This window comes from Lutjanus erythropterus, chromosome 5 (genome assembly GCF_056507025.1).
Source record: "Lutjanus erythropterus isolate fLutEry1 chromosome 5, fLutEry1.hap2, whole genome shotgun sequence".
NCBI lineage: Eukaryota > Metazoa > Chordata > Actinopteri > Lutjaniformes > Lutjanidae > Lutjanus > Lutjanus erythropterus.
The window spans coordinates 38,335,507-38,351,736 of NC_139321.1; the positions used below are offsets into that span (position 1 = coordinate 38,335,507).

Genomic DNA, 16,230 nt, shown 5'->3' on the forward strand with positions numbered 1-16,230 from the left:
ACTGTTGAAGATAAAAACACTGATACTAAATGTTGATTCTTTACAACAAAACCTTTTTACGAATAGTTTCCTGTCAGAACATAAAATGTTCAGTCACTAATGAGATGCTTAAAATTAAAACTTTAATTACCTTACTTTAAAAAGGTCAATGTTAATGAGTCCTTGTACAGCCTGGCATATACCGTTTGAGGGAAAAGAATGCAGCTGCTTTTCCCAGAGTTGGAGGCCTGTTAGTCATTGTAAAATACAGTATGTCAATAACATAGAGAGAGCCTCTGGTGACATTTTTTTTCCTGTCCCAGTAACCTCGAGAACCATGGGAAGTGTAAATATAAGCATGCAAAAATGTACTCCTTGCCCGAGGGCTGATGGCTACACAGGCCATGAACAGATTGTTTTAACATGGAGGAAAGTTCACTTAATGCCCGTTAGCTGAAGCCATTATGGAGCCATTTTTCCACGTCTCAGAGAGGAATTCCCATTAAAGATCCTTCATTAAGGCCCACTGTGATAATTTCTTTTTTTCAGAAGGATTTCCAAAGGTCTGTGCTGGGAGCATGTAGTACGATAATAAGTGAGGCACTGGAGAGATGTTTCACAGACCACTGATGTGCTACAGGCATGAAAATTATGTCTCCCTTGTGCTCCTCCATTTTGATTCTTGTACATATTCTGCCCCTACCACAGATTTGCTGAAAGTGATTAAGCGCTAATGACTACTACAGTCAGTGGATGGGTTAAATGGCTAATCAAACCAACTTCAGTGTTAAACAAAATCTTTTTTTTCCTCAGGGTTTTTAGACATAGTCACTAATAAGGCTTTCTTCTAAGACTGATGCTTTGTTTTTCTTTCGATGAGTATTTATAGATATGGATGTTGCAGTACATATATAAGCAACAGCACAGGTATATTTGCATATACCTGAAATTATTGCTGTTTTGTATCCTCACACAGGCAGACTCTAAATGATAGCTGAAATTGCCTCTGCACCAGACACAATGCAGCGCGCTAATTGCCATGATTTTGTTTCCCTTAGTTCTTTATGGGATAAACTGATCGTGAACTCCTGCTGCTCATGTCTGCTTCCAGCAGCCAGAGGGGTTATGCTCTCAATTCCACTGAAAGGTTCTTCTTTAACAACATGGCTTTACTGTTAATTATCCTATGCCTTAGGAAATTAAAGGCTGGCTTAACCTAATTATCCAAAGGTACAAGATCAGTGGATAAATGCTGGGTATGATCTCAAGGTCAGACTTCAGATAATGACTCAAGGGGTACTGTGGGGAAAGTAACACTACTCATCATCAACAACAATGATTTGTAGACTGCCACTGCCATTTACTGTTAGATTTATCCTTTACATCTTTTCATATCCTTTATACGGACTGAGTTCTCTTTAATATGCCTCTTTTAATCCTCCAGATCTCTACGTATTATCCATTTGTCATCAGACTTATCTAATGTCTATTTCTTTTCTTTCAGGATTCCGCAAAATCAGCCTCGATGATCTGCGCAAGGCCTACATCGTCAAGGATGTGCAACAGTACATCCTCCACAGGCTGGACCAGGAGGAGGCCCTGAGGCAGCACCTGACCAAGGAGACAGCCGAGATGCTCAACCAACTCCACATCAAAAGCAGTGGCTGCTTCCTCTACTTGGAGCGTGTGCTGGATGGCGTGGTGGAGAACTTTATTATGCTTCGCGAGATCCGCGACATCCCCGGCACCCTGAATGGCCTCTACTTGTGGCTCTGCCAGAGACTATTTGTCAGGAAACAGTTTGCCAAAGTCCAGCCCATCCTTAATGTAATCCTGGCCACTTGTAGGCCACTCACAGTCAAGGAACTGTACCATGCAGTCTGGACCAAAAACATGACACTGACTATGGAAGAATTTCAGAAAAAGATGGACATTCTCTCCAAGTTGTTGGTTGATGGCCTTGGGAGTACTAAAATCCTTTTTCACTACAGTTTTGCAGAGTGGCTACTGGATGTTAAGCATTGCACCCAGAAGTACTTATGCAATGCAGCAGAGGGACACAGGATGTTGGCAATGAGTTATACTTGCCGGGCAAAACAGCTCAAACCACTCGAAGTGCAGGAATTTGCACTGCACCTCGTCAATTCCAATCTGCAGATTGAGCCATTTAATCTGGCTCTTTGGATGGTTTGGAATGGAACTCCCGCTAAAGACTCTCTGACCACCTCTATACCAAGAGAACAGGAGGTCCTGCAACTTCTGGTCAAAGCTGGAGCTCACGTAAACAACGAGGATGACCACGCATCATGTATTGTACAACAAGCCCTCGAAAGAGAGGACTCAATACGGACATTACTTGACAACGGGGCGTCTGTGAATCAGTGCGACTCCAGTGGGAGAACTCTGCTGGCCAATGCTGCATATAGTGGAAACCTTGATGTGGTCAACTTGCTCATATCCAGAGGAGCAAACATGGAGCTAGAAGACAACCATGGGCAAACCGCACTTACTCTTGCTGCAAGACAGGGCCATACCAAAGTGGTCAACTGCCTAATTGGTTGTGAGGCCAACATAAACCACACAGATCATGATGGATGGACAGCCCTGCGCTCAGCAGCTTGGGGTGGGCATTCAGAGGTTGTATCTGCTCTGCTTTATGCTGGTGCCAAAGTGGACTGTGCTGATGCTGATGGCAGAACTGCTTTGAGAGCTGCTGCTTGGGGAGGCCATGAAGACATAGTGTTAAACCTTCTTCAGCATGGAGCTGAGGTCAACAAGGCAGACAATGAAGGAAGAACAGCTCTCATTGCTGCAGCATACATGGGACACAGAGAGATCGTTGAGCACCTCTTGGACCATGGGGCCGAAGTTAATCATGAAGATGTGGATGGGAGGACTGCCCTCTCAGTCGCTGCTCTCTGTGTTCCTGCAAGCAAAGGCCATGCTTCTGTTGTGAGCCTTTTGATTGACAGGGGAGCAGAGGTTGACCACTGTGATAAAGACTGCATGACTCCCCTCCTCGTGGCTGGCTATGAAGGACATGTCGATGTAGTTGATCTGCTTTTGGAAGGTGGGGCCGATGTGGATCACACAGACAACAATGGTCGCACTCCTCTCCTTGCTGCTGCATCAATGGGCCATGCCTCTGTTGTCAACACTTTACTTTTCTGGGGGGCTGCTGTTGATAGCATCGACAGTGAGGGAAGAACTGTGCTGAGCATTGCATCCGCTCAGGGTAATGTGGAGGTAGTCAGAACTCTGCTGGACAGAGGTCTGGACGAGAATCACAGGGACGACGCAGGCTGGACCCCGCTTCACATGGCTTCATTTGAGGGCCACCGCCAAGTGTGCGATGCCCTTATTGAGCAAGGTGCTCGTTGTACAGAGGTTGATAATGATGGGAGAATACCGCTCATATTAGCTGCACAAGAGGGACATTATGACTGTGTGCACATTCTTCTGGAAAACAAGTCATGCATTGATGAGAGGGGATATGATGGGAGAAATGCTCTCAGGGTGGCTGCTCTAGAAGGCCACAGGGACATTGTTGAACTGCTGCTGAGCCACGGTGCTGATATAGATTACAAAGATGCAGATGGACGCCCAACTCTCTACATATTGGCACTTGAAAATCAGCTGGCCATGACAGAGTATTTCCTTGAAAATGGAGCAAATGTGGAAGCTTGTGACACCGAGGGCAGAACGGCCCTCCACGTGTCCTGCTGGCAAGGGCATGTTGAAATGGTGCGGCTGCTGATTAACTATCATGCTGATGTGAATGCCTGTGACAATGAGAAGCGATCTGCCCTCCAGTCTGCTGCATGGCAAGGACACACAAAAGTCGTACAGTTTTTGATAGAGAATGGCACACTTGTGGATCATACATGCAACCAGGGGGCAACAGCACTAGGCATCGCTGCACAAGAGGGTCACATTGATGTTGTGCAAATACTTCTTGAAAACGGTGCTGACCCTAACCACGCTGATCAGTTTGGACGCACAGCAATGAGAGTGGCAGCAAAAGGTGGCCATTCAATGATCATAAAACTTCTGGAAAAGTATGGAGCCACAACTTTAAATGGCTGCAATCCCTCCCCAGTACACACCATGGAAGAAAAAAACCCATTAGCTGTTACTGGTAAAATGCAGTCCCTCACCATTAAATCAAGTAGCTCTGGCAGCACCGGGGCAGGGGATATGCAGTCGTCTGGACGCGGTCTACCCAATGGACCTGTCCACGCTTTCAGTTCACCGTCAGAATCTCCTGACTCCACAGTGGATAGACAGAAATCCTCCCTATCAAATAATTCCCTGAAGAGTTCAAAGAACTCCTCCTTGAGAACCACATCATCTACAGCCACAGCACAGACTGTGCCAATCGACAGTTTTCATGGACTGACATTCACAGAACAAATCCAACAGCACTCACTGCCTCGCAGCCGGAGCAGACAGTCTATTGTGTCCCCCTCCTCTACTACCAAGTCCATTGGTCAGCAGCCATCATCTCCATCCAATGACTTTGACTGGTCTCAGTTAAAACCCAGTCTCAAGTCAACAAAGGGAAGTAAAACCGGAAATGGGACATCAAATAGTAAAGGAGCACTGGGAGACAAGAAAAAGGTCAAGAACAGCGGCTCAAACCAAGGTCAGGTTCTGGAGTATGAGATGACACAATTCGACAAGAGGATTGCCCTCAACAAATCAGTTGCGAACATTGCAGTGAAGGATCCCCATTGCAAGATCATGATTGGTGGTTCAATTCGGCAGGAAAGGGGGCAAAGCCAAGATCAATTCTTTATCCAGCAGCAGAGCTGTTCTGAGAAGAAGAGGAATGGCATCATGACCAACCCCAACTATCATCTACAGGGTAATCAGGTTTTTCTGAGTAGGGTATCAGTTCCTCGGACCGTACAGAGCAGAGGCCACCAGGATGTTCTAGAGAACTATCCCATAGGGGAAACCGAGCTAAGCCTTAAACAAGCCCTGAAACTGCAGATTGAAGGATCAGACCCTGGGTTTAACTACAAAAAGGAGACTCCATTATAGCTGGTAAGAGATACTTTTCAAAATAATCCTCCAGTATGTGCTCTTGTTGAAATACATCAAGCATTTGTCTCAAAGTTGAAATAAAGGTCAGGGTGACAACATGTAGGAAAGACTCTGGCTTGTCCGTTCATCTACATTGAATAATATACAGGCTAATAACTGACTTTCAGTTGATACTGGATTGCACTCAACACAACCACCATTAGTTGGATTTAATCAGACTTGCATGAAGAATGCCTCTATCTGGATAAGCAGACTTATTCCTCCCAAACAAAACATTAACCCAAGTCATTCCTATACCGTTTCAGATGTCTTGAAATGCCATTCGTCATGCAGACATTGGAGGGAATGTGCCAAAGCAACTGTTTTCATCTGCATAAAAAAAAAAGTACTAGAATTTTTCTCATCAGTGGGAGACCTCAAAATAATACCTAGGGACGATTGTCAATTGCTGCCTAAGGCTTACGTGAACTGATACATCGATGTGCCTACATCTGTTACAGCCTTCTTCATGTATTCATGCAAACTATCATTTTAATTTAATGTAATGCTATTTAATAAACAGTGTATGCACTTTTAAAGAGTAAAATGACAGACATGCATTTGTTCTATTCACTTTGTATCCCATCCATGTTTTATCAAAGTAACTGTTTGAGAGAAACATACCAATGCTTTTTTTTTATTATTTTATATTATGTTTGTTCTGTCTTCTTTTTCACACTGACAGCAATGTACCACTGAGTACATTGTCACAAACCACAGGACTAAACAGTAACTGATGCCATGGTATGAATTTAAGCGCATTGATAGTCTGCCTTTCTAGAGACCCCAAATAATCTGTGTTAATCTTGATCAGTGTGCTAAACCTATGTTGTGTGTAATATGTTAATAGCTATGGCAATTTATTTCATGAGTATATACAAGCATATTTATTTTTGGAAAAAAGCCACTTTTGCTGCATTTTGTGTTGCATTACGCTCTACCATGGTGCTGTGTTCAGAAGTTGCCTGCAGTTATTTTGGAATCCCAATTTTGTTGGCTTTGTGCGTTTGTGTATTATTACAAATATCTAAGAAAGAGAGAGGGTCATTGAAAATGTAAAAAAAAAAAAAAAGGTTCATTTTGTCCCTATGGGATTTTTCAGTTGCTTGTGTGTTATTATTTTATGTGTGCATAAAAAAAATATTTAAATAACCCATTGTGTACCGTCAGCAAAAGTTTGGTGCTAAATGCAGCGGTTTCAAGTGAAAGCAGTGATTTAAAGAAATGCATTTGTCTGCAGAGTTACATGTATAACCTACTGCATTGCAAGAAACAAAATCCAAGCTTTGTTTCCTTCTTGTCATGTGGTTCATTTCCAGTAATTCCTGCTGGTTTTTTCAGGGGCATGACACAAAACGGCTCAAAAGGGTTCAGCCATTAAGACAACTCATAGCTGTGAATGATATTGTTTGAAATGCAGAGTTTAAGCCAAAGTTAAAACAACATAACTCTGTCCCACCTTCTCCCTGTGAGAAGCTGAATATCAGTCCAACAGGACTTAACCCCGCGGGAGACGGAGGGGAGGAGGTGCTCGACTGTGACGCTGAGGGAACTGAAACATCTGTTTCTCATGAACTGTGTGGAGCTGTGTTAGCGTTTACAGACTGTGTTATATTTTTGCAGGCTTTTCATATTGTCAACAGTGAGCTATTTTTTGCCAAGAACCGGGATCGGGGGGAGTAGAAACCTTATCGCATGCACAAACACTTATAAGCCCTAGTGAAAGCTCTCAGCTCTTCAGTACTACAGTAGCTCAGACGTATGCCATGAAGGGTCAATAGAAGGATTCAAGGCAGGATTGGGTCTAGAAACAGTGTTGGAAAACATACTGTATAGTCTTATTAAGCAGTTATCTTGTTTGTCTTGACTGTGTTTTGTCTGTCATCTTTGATTTGACCGTCAGTGATTGGATTGTAAATAGCTTCCCATGTACATTCAACTTTCATTTAAAAAGAATTCCTGTATTATATGAAGTGGAATTTTCTGATGTATATTAAAGTGCTTAATAAACATATTTGCTTTACTGCTGAAAAACAAATCTTTTTGCAAATTTCTTTACATGTAAATAGGGCTGGAACGAAATGCACAGAACAGAGGGTTGCAATGAAATAATTGTAGTAATCAAACGCCTTCTCATTATGGCAGGCAGGTGAGCATTTAAATGAAGGTCTGGTATTTTAATTTATACTGAAGGCAGTTTTTCACTGTTTCATCTTCTTAGTTGAAGGGCCAAATATTCAGAAATTCAAGGCTGACTCACTGATTTGTCTCGGGCAGAAAAGCTTGTGTCAACACTGATGCTTCATTGACATTTTTGGGGCATTTTTTCAAGATAGCTGATTAAATAGCCAAAAGCAAGATATGTGCTTGAGAGGGGAATGGAGACTAACCAGAAATGGACAAAGTCAGCAGTGACTGTTTTCTCAAATATTTCTCACCATTCTCAGGGTTGGGTCAGATTACTCTTACACACAGCCAGTTACTGAATACAAAATATGGCAATTTTTCTAATTAGTCACATAAACCATTGTGTTACTAATAAATGTAATCTAATCAACTTTACCTGCTTTTGGGTTACTTCAAAATTACGCTTTGGTCACATGGACCTTATCAAGACACTTGGATCAAAGTTGCATGATGCTTAAATACAGCCCATAATTGCATGATAATTGGCCCTTTTATCAAATAAATCAATGCAGAGGTGATAAGTATGTGTAGGAATTCACTTTTTTCAATGATTCCCTGCACCAGAAACTCATCTTACTCATACTCATCTTACTTAAAAAACATTGAAAACATTGTGTCTTGAGAAATGGACACAGCCATAAAAAGGTGAGTTCCAGAAATAGTCTTTTTTCTCAAAACCTTGTCGATGCAAATAGAAAGCATCTTTTCCGAGGGTACTTTTTTCTCCTGTCAGGTCCATCACAAAGTAGAGAACTTTAGTAGAGTCAGCACTGGGCCCTAATGCAAGATTATCAAACCAGACCCCGCCCATCACAATCAGACAATATAACGTAACGTGAGTGAAAGAAGCATGTAACTTTAAAATGACGAACAAGAGCATAATGCACCACCATGATATAGAGGAGGAGTCATAATGTCAAGGCCAAGTTGCTGATAAACTAGCCTCCCTGACAAACTCTGGTGATGAAGCAGCGTAACAGCTTATAGCATCATTACTGTCAGTGCACACTCTCATGTATAAAAAACATCTGGTGACAGCATATCTTTACATGCAGGAAAAACATTACATTACATTACATTACCTGAAAACAGATGAAGATACAGTAAACTAGCAGGTGACAGCGCACCTTAAAACAGATGAAAGTACAGTAAACTTTAACAGGCGATTACTTACCTTAAAACAGATGAAAATACAGTAAAATATAACAGGTGGCAGCGCACCTTAAAACAGAAGACCATACAGTAAACTAACACGTGATGACTTACCTTAAAACAGATTATCAGGTGACAGCGCACCTTAAAACATGAAAATACAGTAAACTAGCAGGTGACAGTTTACCTTAAAACAGATGAAAGTACAGTAAAGTATAACAGGTGGCAGCGCACCTTAAAACAGATGAAAGTACAGTAAACTAGCAGGTAACAGCGCACCTTAAAACAGATGAAAGTACAGTAAACTTTATCAGGTGACAGCGCACCTTAAAACAGATGAGAATACAGTAAACTAGCAGGTGACAGTTTATGTTAAAACAGATGAAAGTACAGTAAACTTTATCAGGCTACAGTTTACCTTAAAACAGATGAAAGTACAATAAACTTTATCAGGTGACAGCGCACCTTAAAACAGATGAAAGTACAGTAAAGTATAACAGGTGGCAGCGCACCTTAAAACAGATGACCATACAGTAAACTAACACGTGATGACTTACCTTAAAACAGATTATCAGGTGACAGCGCACCTTAAAACATGAAAATACAGTAAACTAGCAGCTGACAGTGCACCTTAAAACATGAAAATACAGTAAACTAGCAGGTGACAGTTTACCTTAAAACAGATGAAAGTACAGTAAAGTATAACAGGTGGCAGCGCACCTTAAAACAGATGAAAGTACAGTAAACTAGCAGGTAACAGCGCACCTTAAAACAGATGAAAGTACAGTAAACTTTATCAGGTGACAGCGCACCTTAAAACAGATGAGAATACAGTAAACTAGCAGGTGACAGTTTATGTTAAAACAGATGAAAGTACAGTAAACTTTATCAGGCTACAGTTTACCTTAAAACAGATGAAAGTACAATAAACTTTATCAGGTGACAGCGCACCTTAAAACAGATGAAAGTACAGTAAAGTATAACAGGTGGCAGCGCACCTTAAAACAGATGACCATACAGTAAACTAACACGTGATGACTTACCTTAAAACAGATTAAAATACAGTAAACTAGCAGGTGACAGTTTACCTTAAAACAGATGAAAGTACAGTAAACTTTATCAGGTGACAGCGCACCTTAAAACAGATGAAAGTACAGTAAAGTATAACAGGTGGCAGCGCACCTTAAAACAGATGACCATACAGTAAACTAACACGTGATGACTTACCTTAAAACAGATTAAAATACGGTAAACTAGCAGGTGACAGCGCACCTTAAAACAGATGAAAGTACAGTAAACTTTATCAGGTGGCAGCGCACCTTAAAACAGATGAAAGTACAGTAAACTTTATCAGGTGGCAGCGCACCTTAAAACAGATGAAAGTACAGTAAACTAGCAGGTGACAGCGCACCTTAAAACAGATGAAAGTACAGTAAACAAGCAGGTGACAGTGCACCTTAAAACAGATGAAAGTACAGTAAACTAGCAGGTGACAGCGCACCTTAAAACAGATGAAAGTACAGTAAACTTTATCAGGTGGCAGCGCACCTTAAAACAGATGAAAGTACAGTAAACTAGCAGGTGACAGCGCACCTTAAAACAGATGAAAGTACAGTAAACTAGCAAGTGACAGTGCACCTTAAAACAGATGACCATACAGTAAACTAACACGTGATGACTTACCTTAAAACAGATGAAAGTACAGTAAACTTTATCAGGTGACACCGCACCTTAAAACAGAAGAAAGTACAGTAAAGTATAAGAGGTGGCAGCACACCTTAAAACAGATGAAAGTACAGTAAACTAACACGTGATGACTTACCTTAAAACAGATGAAAGTACAGTAAACTAGCAGGTGACAGCGCACCTTAAAACAGATGAAATTACAGTAAAGTATAACAGGTGGCAGTGCACCTTAAAACAGATAACCATACAGTAAACTAACACGTGATGACTTACCTTAAAACAGATTAAAATACAGTAAACTAGCAGGTGACAGCGCACCTTAAAACAGATGAAAGTACAGTAAACTTTATCAGGTGGCAGCGCACCTTAAAACAGATGAAAGTACAGTAAACTAACATGTGACGACTTACCTTAAAACAGATGAAAATACAGTAAACTAACAGGTGACAGAGCACCTTAAATCAGATAAAAGTATAGTAAACTAGCAGGTGACAGCGCACCTCAAAACAGATGAAAGTACAGTAAACTAGCAGGTGACAGCGCACCTTAAAACAGATGAAAGTACAGTAAACTTTATCAGGTGACAGCACACCTTAAAACAGATGAAAGTACAGTAAACTAGCAAGTGATAGCGCACCTTAAAACAGACGAAAGTACAGTAAACTTTATCAGGTGACAGCGCACCTTAAAACAGATGAAAATACAGTAAACTAGCAGGTGACAGTGCACCTTAAAACAGATGAAATTACAGTAAACTTTATCAGGTGACAGCGCACCTTAAAACAGAAGAAAGTACAGCAAACTTTATCAGGTGACAGCGCACCTTAAAACAGATGAAAGTACAGTAAACTAGCAGGTGACAGCGCACCTTAAAACAGATGAAAGTACAGTAAACTAGCAGGTGACAGCGCACCTTAAAACAGATGAAAGTACAGTAAACTAGCAGGTGACAGCGCACCTTAAATCAGATGAAAGTACAGTAAACTAGCAGGTGACAGCGCACCTTAAAACAGATGAAAGTACAGTAAACTTTATCAGGTGACAGTGCACCTTAAAACAGATGAAAGTACAGTAAACTAGCAGGTGACAGTGCACCTTAAAACAGATGAAAGTACAGTAAACTTTATCAGGTGACAGCGCACTTTAAAACAGATGAAAGTACAGTAAACTTTATCAGGTGACAGCGCACCTTAAAACAGATGAAAGTACAGTAAACTAGCAGGTGACAGTTTACCTTAAAACAGATGAAAGTACAGTAAACTAGCAGGTAACAGCGCACCTTAAAACAGATGAAAGTACAGTAAACTAGCAGGTGACAGCGCACCTTAAAACAGATGAAATTACAGTAAACTATCAGGTGACAGCGCACCTTAAAACAGATGAAAGTACAGCAAACTAGCAGGTGACAGTGCACCTTAAAACAGATGACCATACAGTAAACTACTGCACACCTTCACATTGACAGCAATCTTCACGTTTGTTGGCATTAGCAAATAAAAAAAAAAACGTGGTTCGGTTGATTATTTGTCAAATAAAATAATGAATATGTTCTACTAACATCATTGGTGCACCCTCCTTAATACATCCATGGGAACAACTGCTAGCTTGTTTTTCTTAAACTTTCTGAAAGAAGCAGCTTTTTCTTTCTCTGCTGCTTCTTTCAATTCTGGCTTCTCAAACTTACTTTGGTGTTTGTATGTTGCTCATTTGTCACTTGCTGTCTTGACATTTCATTAGCTAACTTTCTGTTGATTTTCCCTCACAGTAGTATTGTGCATGTCCATAACTACAATAACCCAGAATTGCACACAGGCACACTTTGTATATTTTTGAACGTGAAATTGCCCATTAACCCTTACTTAAACTTAATTTAGAAATGTGACATCGATGTATGAGTCAATGAACTATGAGCTTGTATATGTAAAACTTATACAAGTATGTCTTATTGTGTTATTTATGTGGTGAGTGACAGTAAGTATGTGGCACCATGAACTATGTGTCTTGACTAAATAAACAGTATAAATACCATTCATGCCACATTAGGTAACAGTGTGTTAAAAAAGTGGCAGTGACAGAAACATTATGATGTTGTATGAAGCGTAGGGCCTATATATAGTTCATAATTGGAGGTTTGTGTGCATGGGCCCTGGTTGGTCTCGAGCCCTAATGCAGCTACATTATCTGCATATATGGTAGTTCCACCCCTGGAGAAAGCCCATATATCAGATACGCTTTTTAAAAGTTAAAAGAGAATTATTGTTATCATAACAAATAAAAATTGCATTTTTCAAATGTAATCTGTGTGATTACAGTTACTTATTTTTTGCAATATGACTTCTTAATCCCAATAACTTCTAATAAATTACTACCCAACCCACTTCATTCCTGTCTTAGCTGACTCTTGTTCCCTTTGAATCCAGAGGCCTTTTTTACCCACTGAATTGTTCTCCCCCCTGTTTTGGGGCTGCAAAACCACAGGCTATGCTGTTAAAACCTACCTCACTGTTGGTCATTTAATGGTGAAGGGCCAAACCAGGACACTGCAGGCATCACAACACATGGATCAAGCTGAAGTGGAACAGACAAGTGTGCCAAGTACCACCACCGCCGCCGCCGCCGCCGCCACCCCTCTCTTCCAGTTCACTCAGTTCAACTGAAACAAACAGGAGCTGCAAGACAGATCAAAAACAGAGATGACTCAATGGTTTGAGGATTTGTTGAGTTTTAATACATATTTTATGAAAAAAATACATACTTCTTATATTAGACACTCTAAATGGATTCTTTGGTTGTCATTATGAATCACATTTTGTGTCCATCCAAAAACGGATCTGTAGCATTACAGAAACTAACTTAAGATGCATTTGACATGCATCTAACTGAGTGAGCAGCATCTCAGCTTTTGGCCCAAAGACTGAGGATGTGACAAAGTTGTTACACTGACTAATTAGGCTTAATTTCCATCACCAAACATTTCATGAGAAAAAGTGCCAGAGCAGCGAAAGTGGATAGGCATAAGATTTCGGGACTTTGAGCGCAGTCTTCTCTGTATGTTTTGAGAGGGTGGGTGTTAATGAGTAAACCATCTGGTCCTGATGTCATGTAGTATGTACTGTCCAAGCTTGGAGGATCTCCTCGGGAACCATCTGCCAATGGCCACATCTGGTTCTTCTCCACCCATGCCCTTGTTTTGGATACAGTGCTAACAAGCTCCCACGCAATATACATAACATGGCGACAGTTGTGGCCGACTCGTTCCAGGCGCAACTTTAAACCCAATGGCCTTCATCTATGTGCCATCAAGAGCCATATGCGTGCAAGATTTCAATTCCAGGAAAACACTCTAGCAAAGGATTTTTCTGATTAGCACTTTCTGAAGTGAAATCAGCTGCCATGTTCTTTGGTTGTACTGGAAACCTGCGTACATTTGGCTCCACACTCACAAGGTAATTATCAAATCAAGAAATGCTGTGCGTCCTTGTGTGGAACATTTTTTCCCAGCCTGCCTTTGGAAGAAGGAACTTAACAAGAATGCAAACATTGAAAAGATATCTTTACAGTTTGGCAGAGCTGTGCGCCTGGAGTCTTGTTTCCAACTCTCTCTCTGTGATCACATATGCTGCGTTTCAGTATAGCTCATCATCACAGAGCACAGATGTTGTCACAAGACAGTGATACATCAGCCTGCCTGACACGGCTGTGTATTACAGCTTTTTGGTGAGAAAAAAAAAATGGAAAATGGAAGTGTAGTGGGCCCAAAACCAACCAAAAAGGTGCAAATTTACAAGCATCAGTCATGTGTCTATGGTATGAATGAGCACAACATTTCCGAGAGAAAGCATGTGATCCTCAAATCTCATTTCTGTGGTGAGATCACGGTTGATAATTTTCCCTGATTATACACAGCAATTAACCCATCGCTCAGCCGCGTCCTCCTTAGTTACTGTTGCTATGCCTGTCAAGCTTTTCATTCTCACACGGCACATTTGCAGCTGACACTGATAATGATGGCTGATTTAACATCAAACTTTTTGAAATTCTGGGTCTTTGATTTCACAGAAAAGTAACTAAAAAGCAGCTTCTAATTTCTAGCTGCCCACGGTGGATTTTGTGGGCTAAAATGACTCATGCTAGCAGATTTAGTTAGTCTATCTAGCTAATGTAAGCTAATGCTAATGCTTAGACTCCTTGAGTCAGCTGAGAAGTCCGTCTCCAGCCTACTTTTTAATGTTTCCATTTGACACATTTTAAAATGAGAACCCTGTAAAAGGATCTGCAATATGTAAAGTTACTTAAGTGTGTATATGATAGCCTTAAAGCTAAAAGGCTGCAGCTAAAGCTACATCCCAGCAAACATTGGTTGGCCAATGAAAATACGAAAATATGAACAGAAATACAACACAAAATGGCGACAGTTGTGGCTGACCCAGTGTCCTGCTTGCAACTTTTCTCTCTGGAAAAACGCAACTTATGCAAAAGATTTTTCTCATTAGCACTTTCTGAGGTGAAATCAGCTGCTCAGCTTGTATGTTTGCCATCTAATGAATACATATAGGCGTGTGTCCTATTTCATTGTCCAACCAGTGTTTGCTGAGATGTAGCTTTAGCCTCAGTCTTTTAACATTAGCGTTATATATGTAGCCGTACAGACCCCTTTATAGTGTTCTCATTTTAAAATGTGTCAGCTGCAAACATTAAAAAGACTTCTCAGCTGACTCAAGGACTTTAAGCATTGGCATTAGCTTCTATAGGCTTGCTACGCTTTAAACACATGAAATCTACTTGTAAGAATCAATTCTAGCCAACAAAATCCACGGTTGTCAGCTAGAAATGAGAAGCTGACCTAACAAATCCCAATGTAAACCTTGGGAATAAACAGAAGGGAACCCTGAGGGCCTTCTAGGCCTTCACATTTAAATATATATTTGATTTAATTTAATTTAATTATTAGGCTACTCTCCTCTAATTCTAATTCTAACCTCATTTTCCAGCACCTTACTTCAGAAAAGAAAGGGTTACTGGCCTGAAAACAGCACAATAGAGTTATCCAATCAGAATTTTTTGTTGTTGTCTCTAGGCAGAGAAAGGTTAGAGCTGGCTCACTCATTGGTGAGGACTTCATCACTCAGACAGAAAGCCACAGCCTGTGTGTTTGTTTAGAAAGTGAAAGGTGAATTAGGCAAACACATTTTGTTGATGTTTTTTTGATGTTACTGCAGGTAGTAAGCTAGCATTTGTTAGCCAGATATGCTGTTAAAAGAAAATAAAAAAAATGTTTGCCCTTGTGTTTTACATTTTTCAAAGACTACAAGAAAGATGAGGAGGAGGGGCTTAGTGAAGGATCAATTGCAACATACACTCAATTCTATGTAGTGCAGTGATCATTTTTTTGTGTTTTTATGACATATCAACTGTGGATAAAGTGCTATAATTTATATTTGCAAATCTGACAATCTACAACTCCCACTGTATTTAGAGTAAGTGCGTGAGTGAGACTGTTTAAGAGTACATCCTGACAGACCATTTTTATTCTCTAAATGTTAATTGCTGTTCTGGGAAACTGGCATCCGTACAAGCATAAATAGTCAACTCCTGCAGATCAATGCCAGCAGTGATTTGGTGAGGAGGCAGCCAAGTGTCAGAGTCATGAAGAAGTTTTACAAAGGGGTATTTAAATCTGTCCATCCATTTTTATAATGACACAAGCGCAGCCATGCAGAGCCCTTCAACGTACCGGGTTTCAAATTAGATTGACTGCAGTTTCCAGTGTAGTAGCGTTGTTCAAACTGTGAGCTGAAAACAGTGATTTTTTTTCCCCCCAAACTAAAAGCAATTACTCGACAATTCAGAGGAGGAAATGGCTGCAATTTCAGTGTTTTGAATGGAAATTCATGTTGTAGTTGGAGGTCCACGGACCTTGAACAAGGTTTTAAATACATTCACAGCTACATATACTAAATGTTATGTTGTTTTCACATGATTTAGATATTAGGATCGAGCACAGGTTTGTCATTCCTTTCCCCCATTTATTAATGACATGCTGTTTCTAACTTTGATAGGCTATATCCAAGAAAGATTTTGGCAAAGCTTTACATTTACACATTTTGTACCCAGCAGCTGCTCTTAAAGTGGAATGAT

General features: G+C 40.6%; 1 protein-coding gene across 1 annotated transcript in view; it reads left to right on the forward strand.

Annotated features, from left to right (window-relative positions):
• ankrd50 (ankyrin repeat domain 50) overlaps nt 1-7,105 on the forward strand; it is a 47,775-nt gene extending 40,670 nt beyond the window's left edge. Inside the window, exon 4 of the mRNA XM_084719788.1 lies at nt 1,484-7,105. Within this exon, the coding sequence (XP_084575914.1) occupies nt 1,484-5,025 (3,542 nt within the window). The 3' untranslated portion in view covers nt 5,026-7,105. The remainder of the gene's footprint in view (nt 1-1,483) is intronic.
• Nucleotides 7,106-16,230: the final 9,125 nt, after the last annotated feature.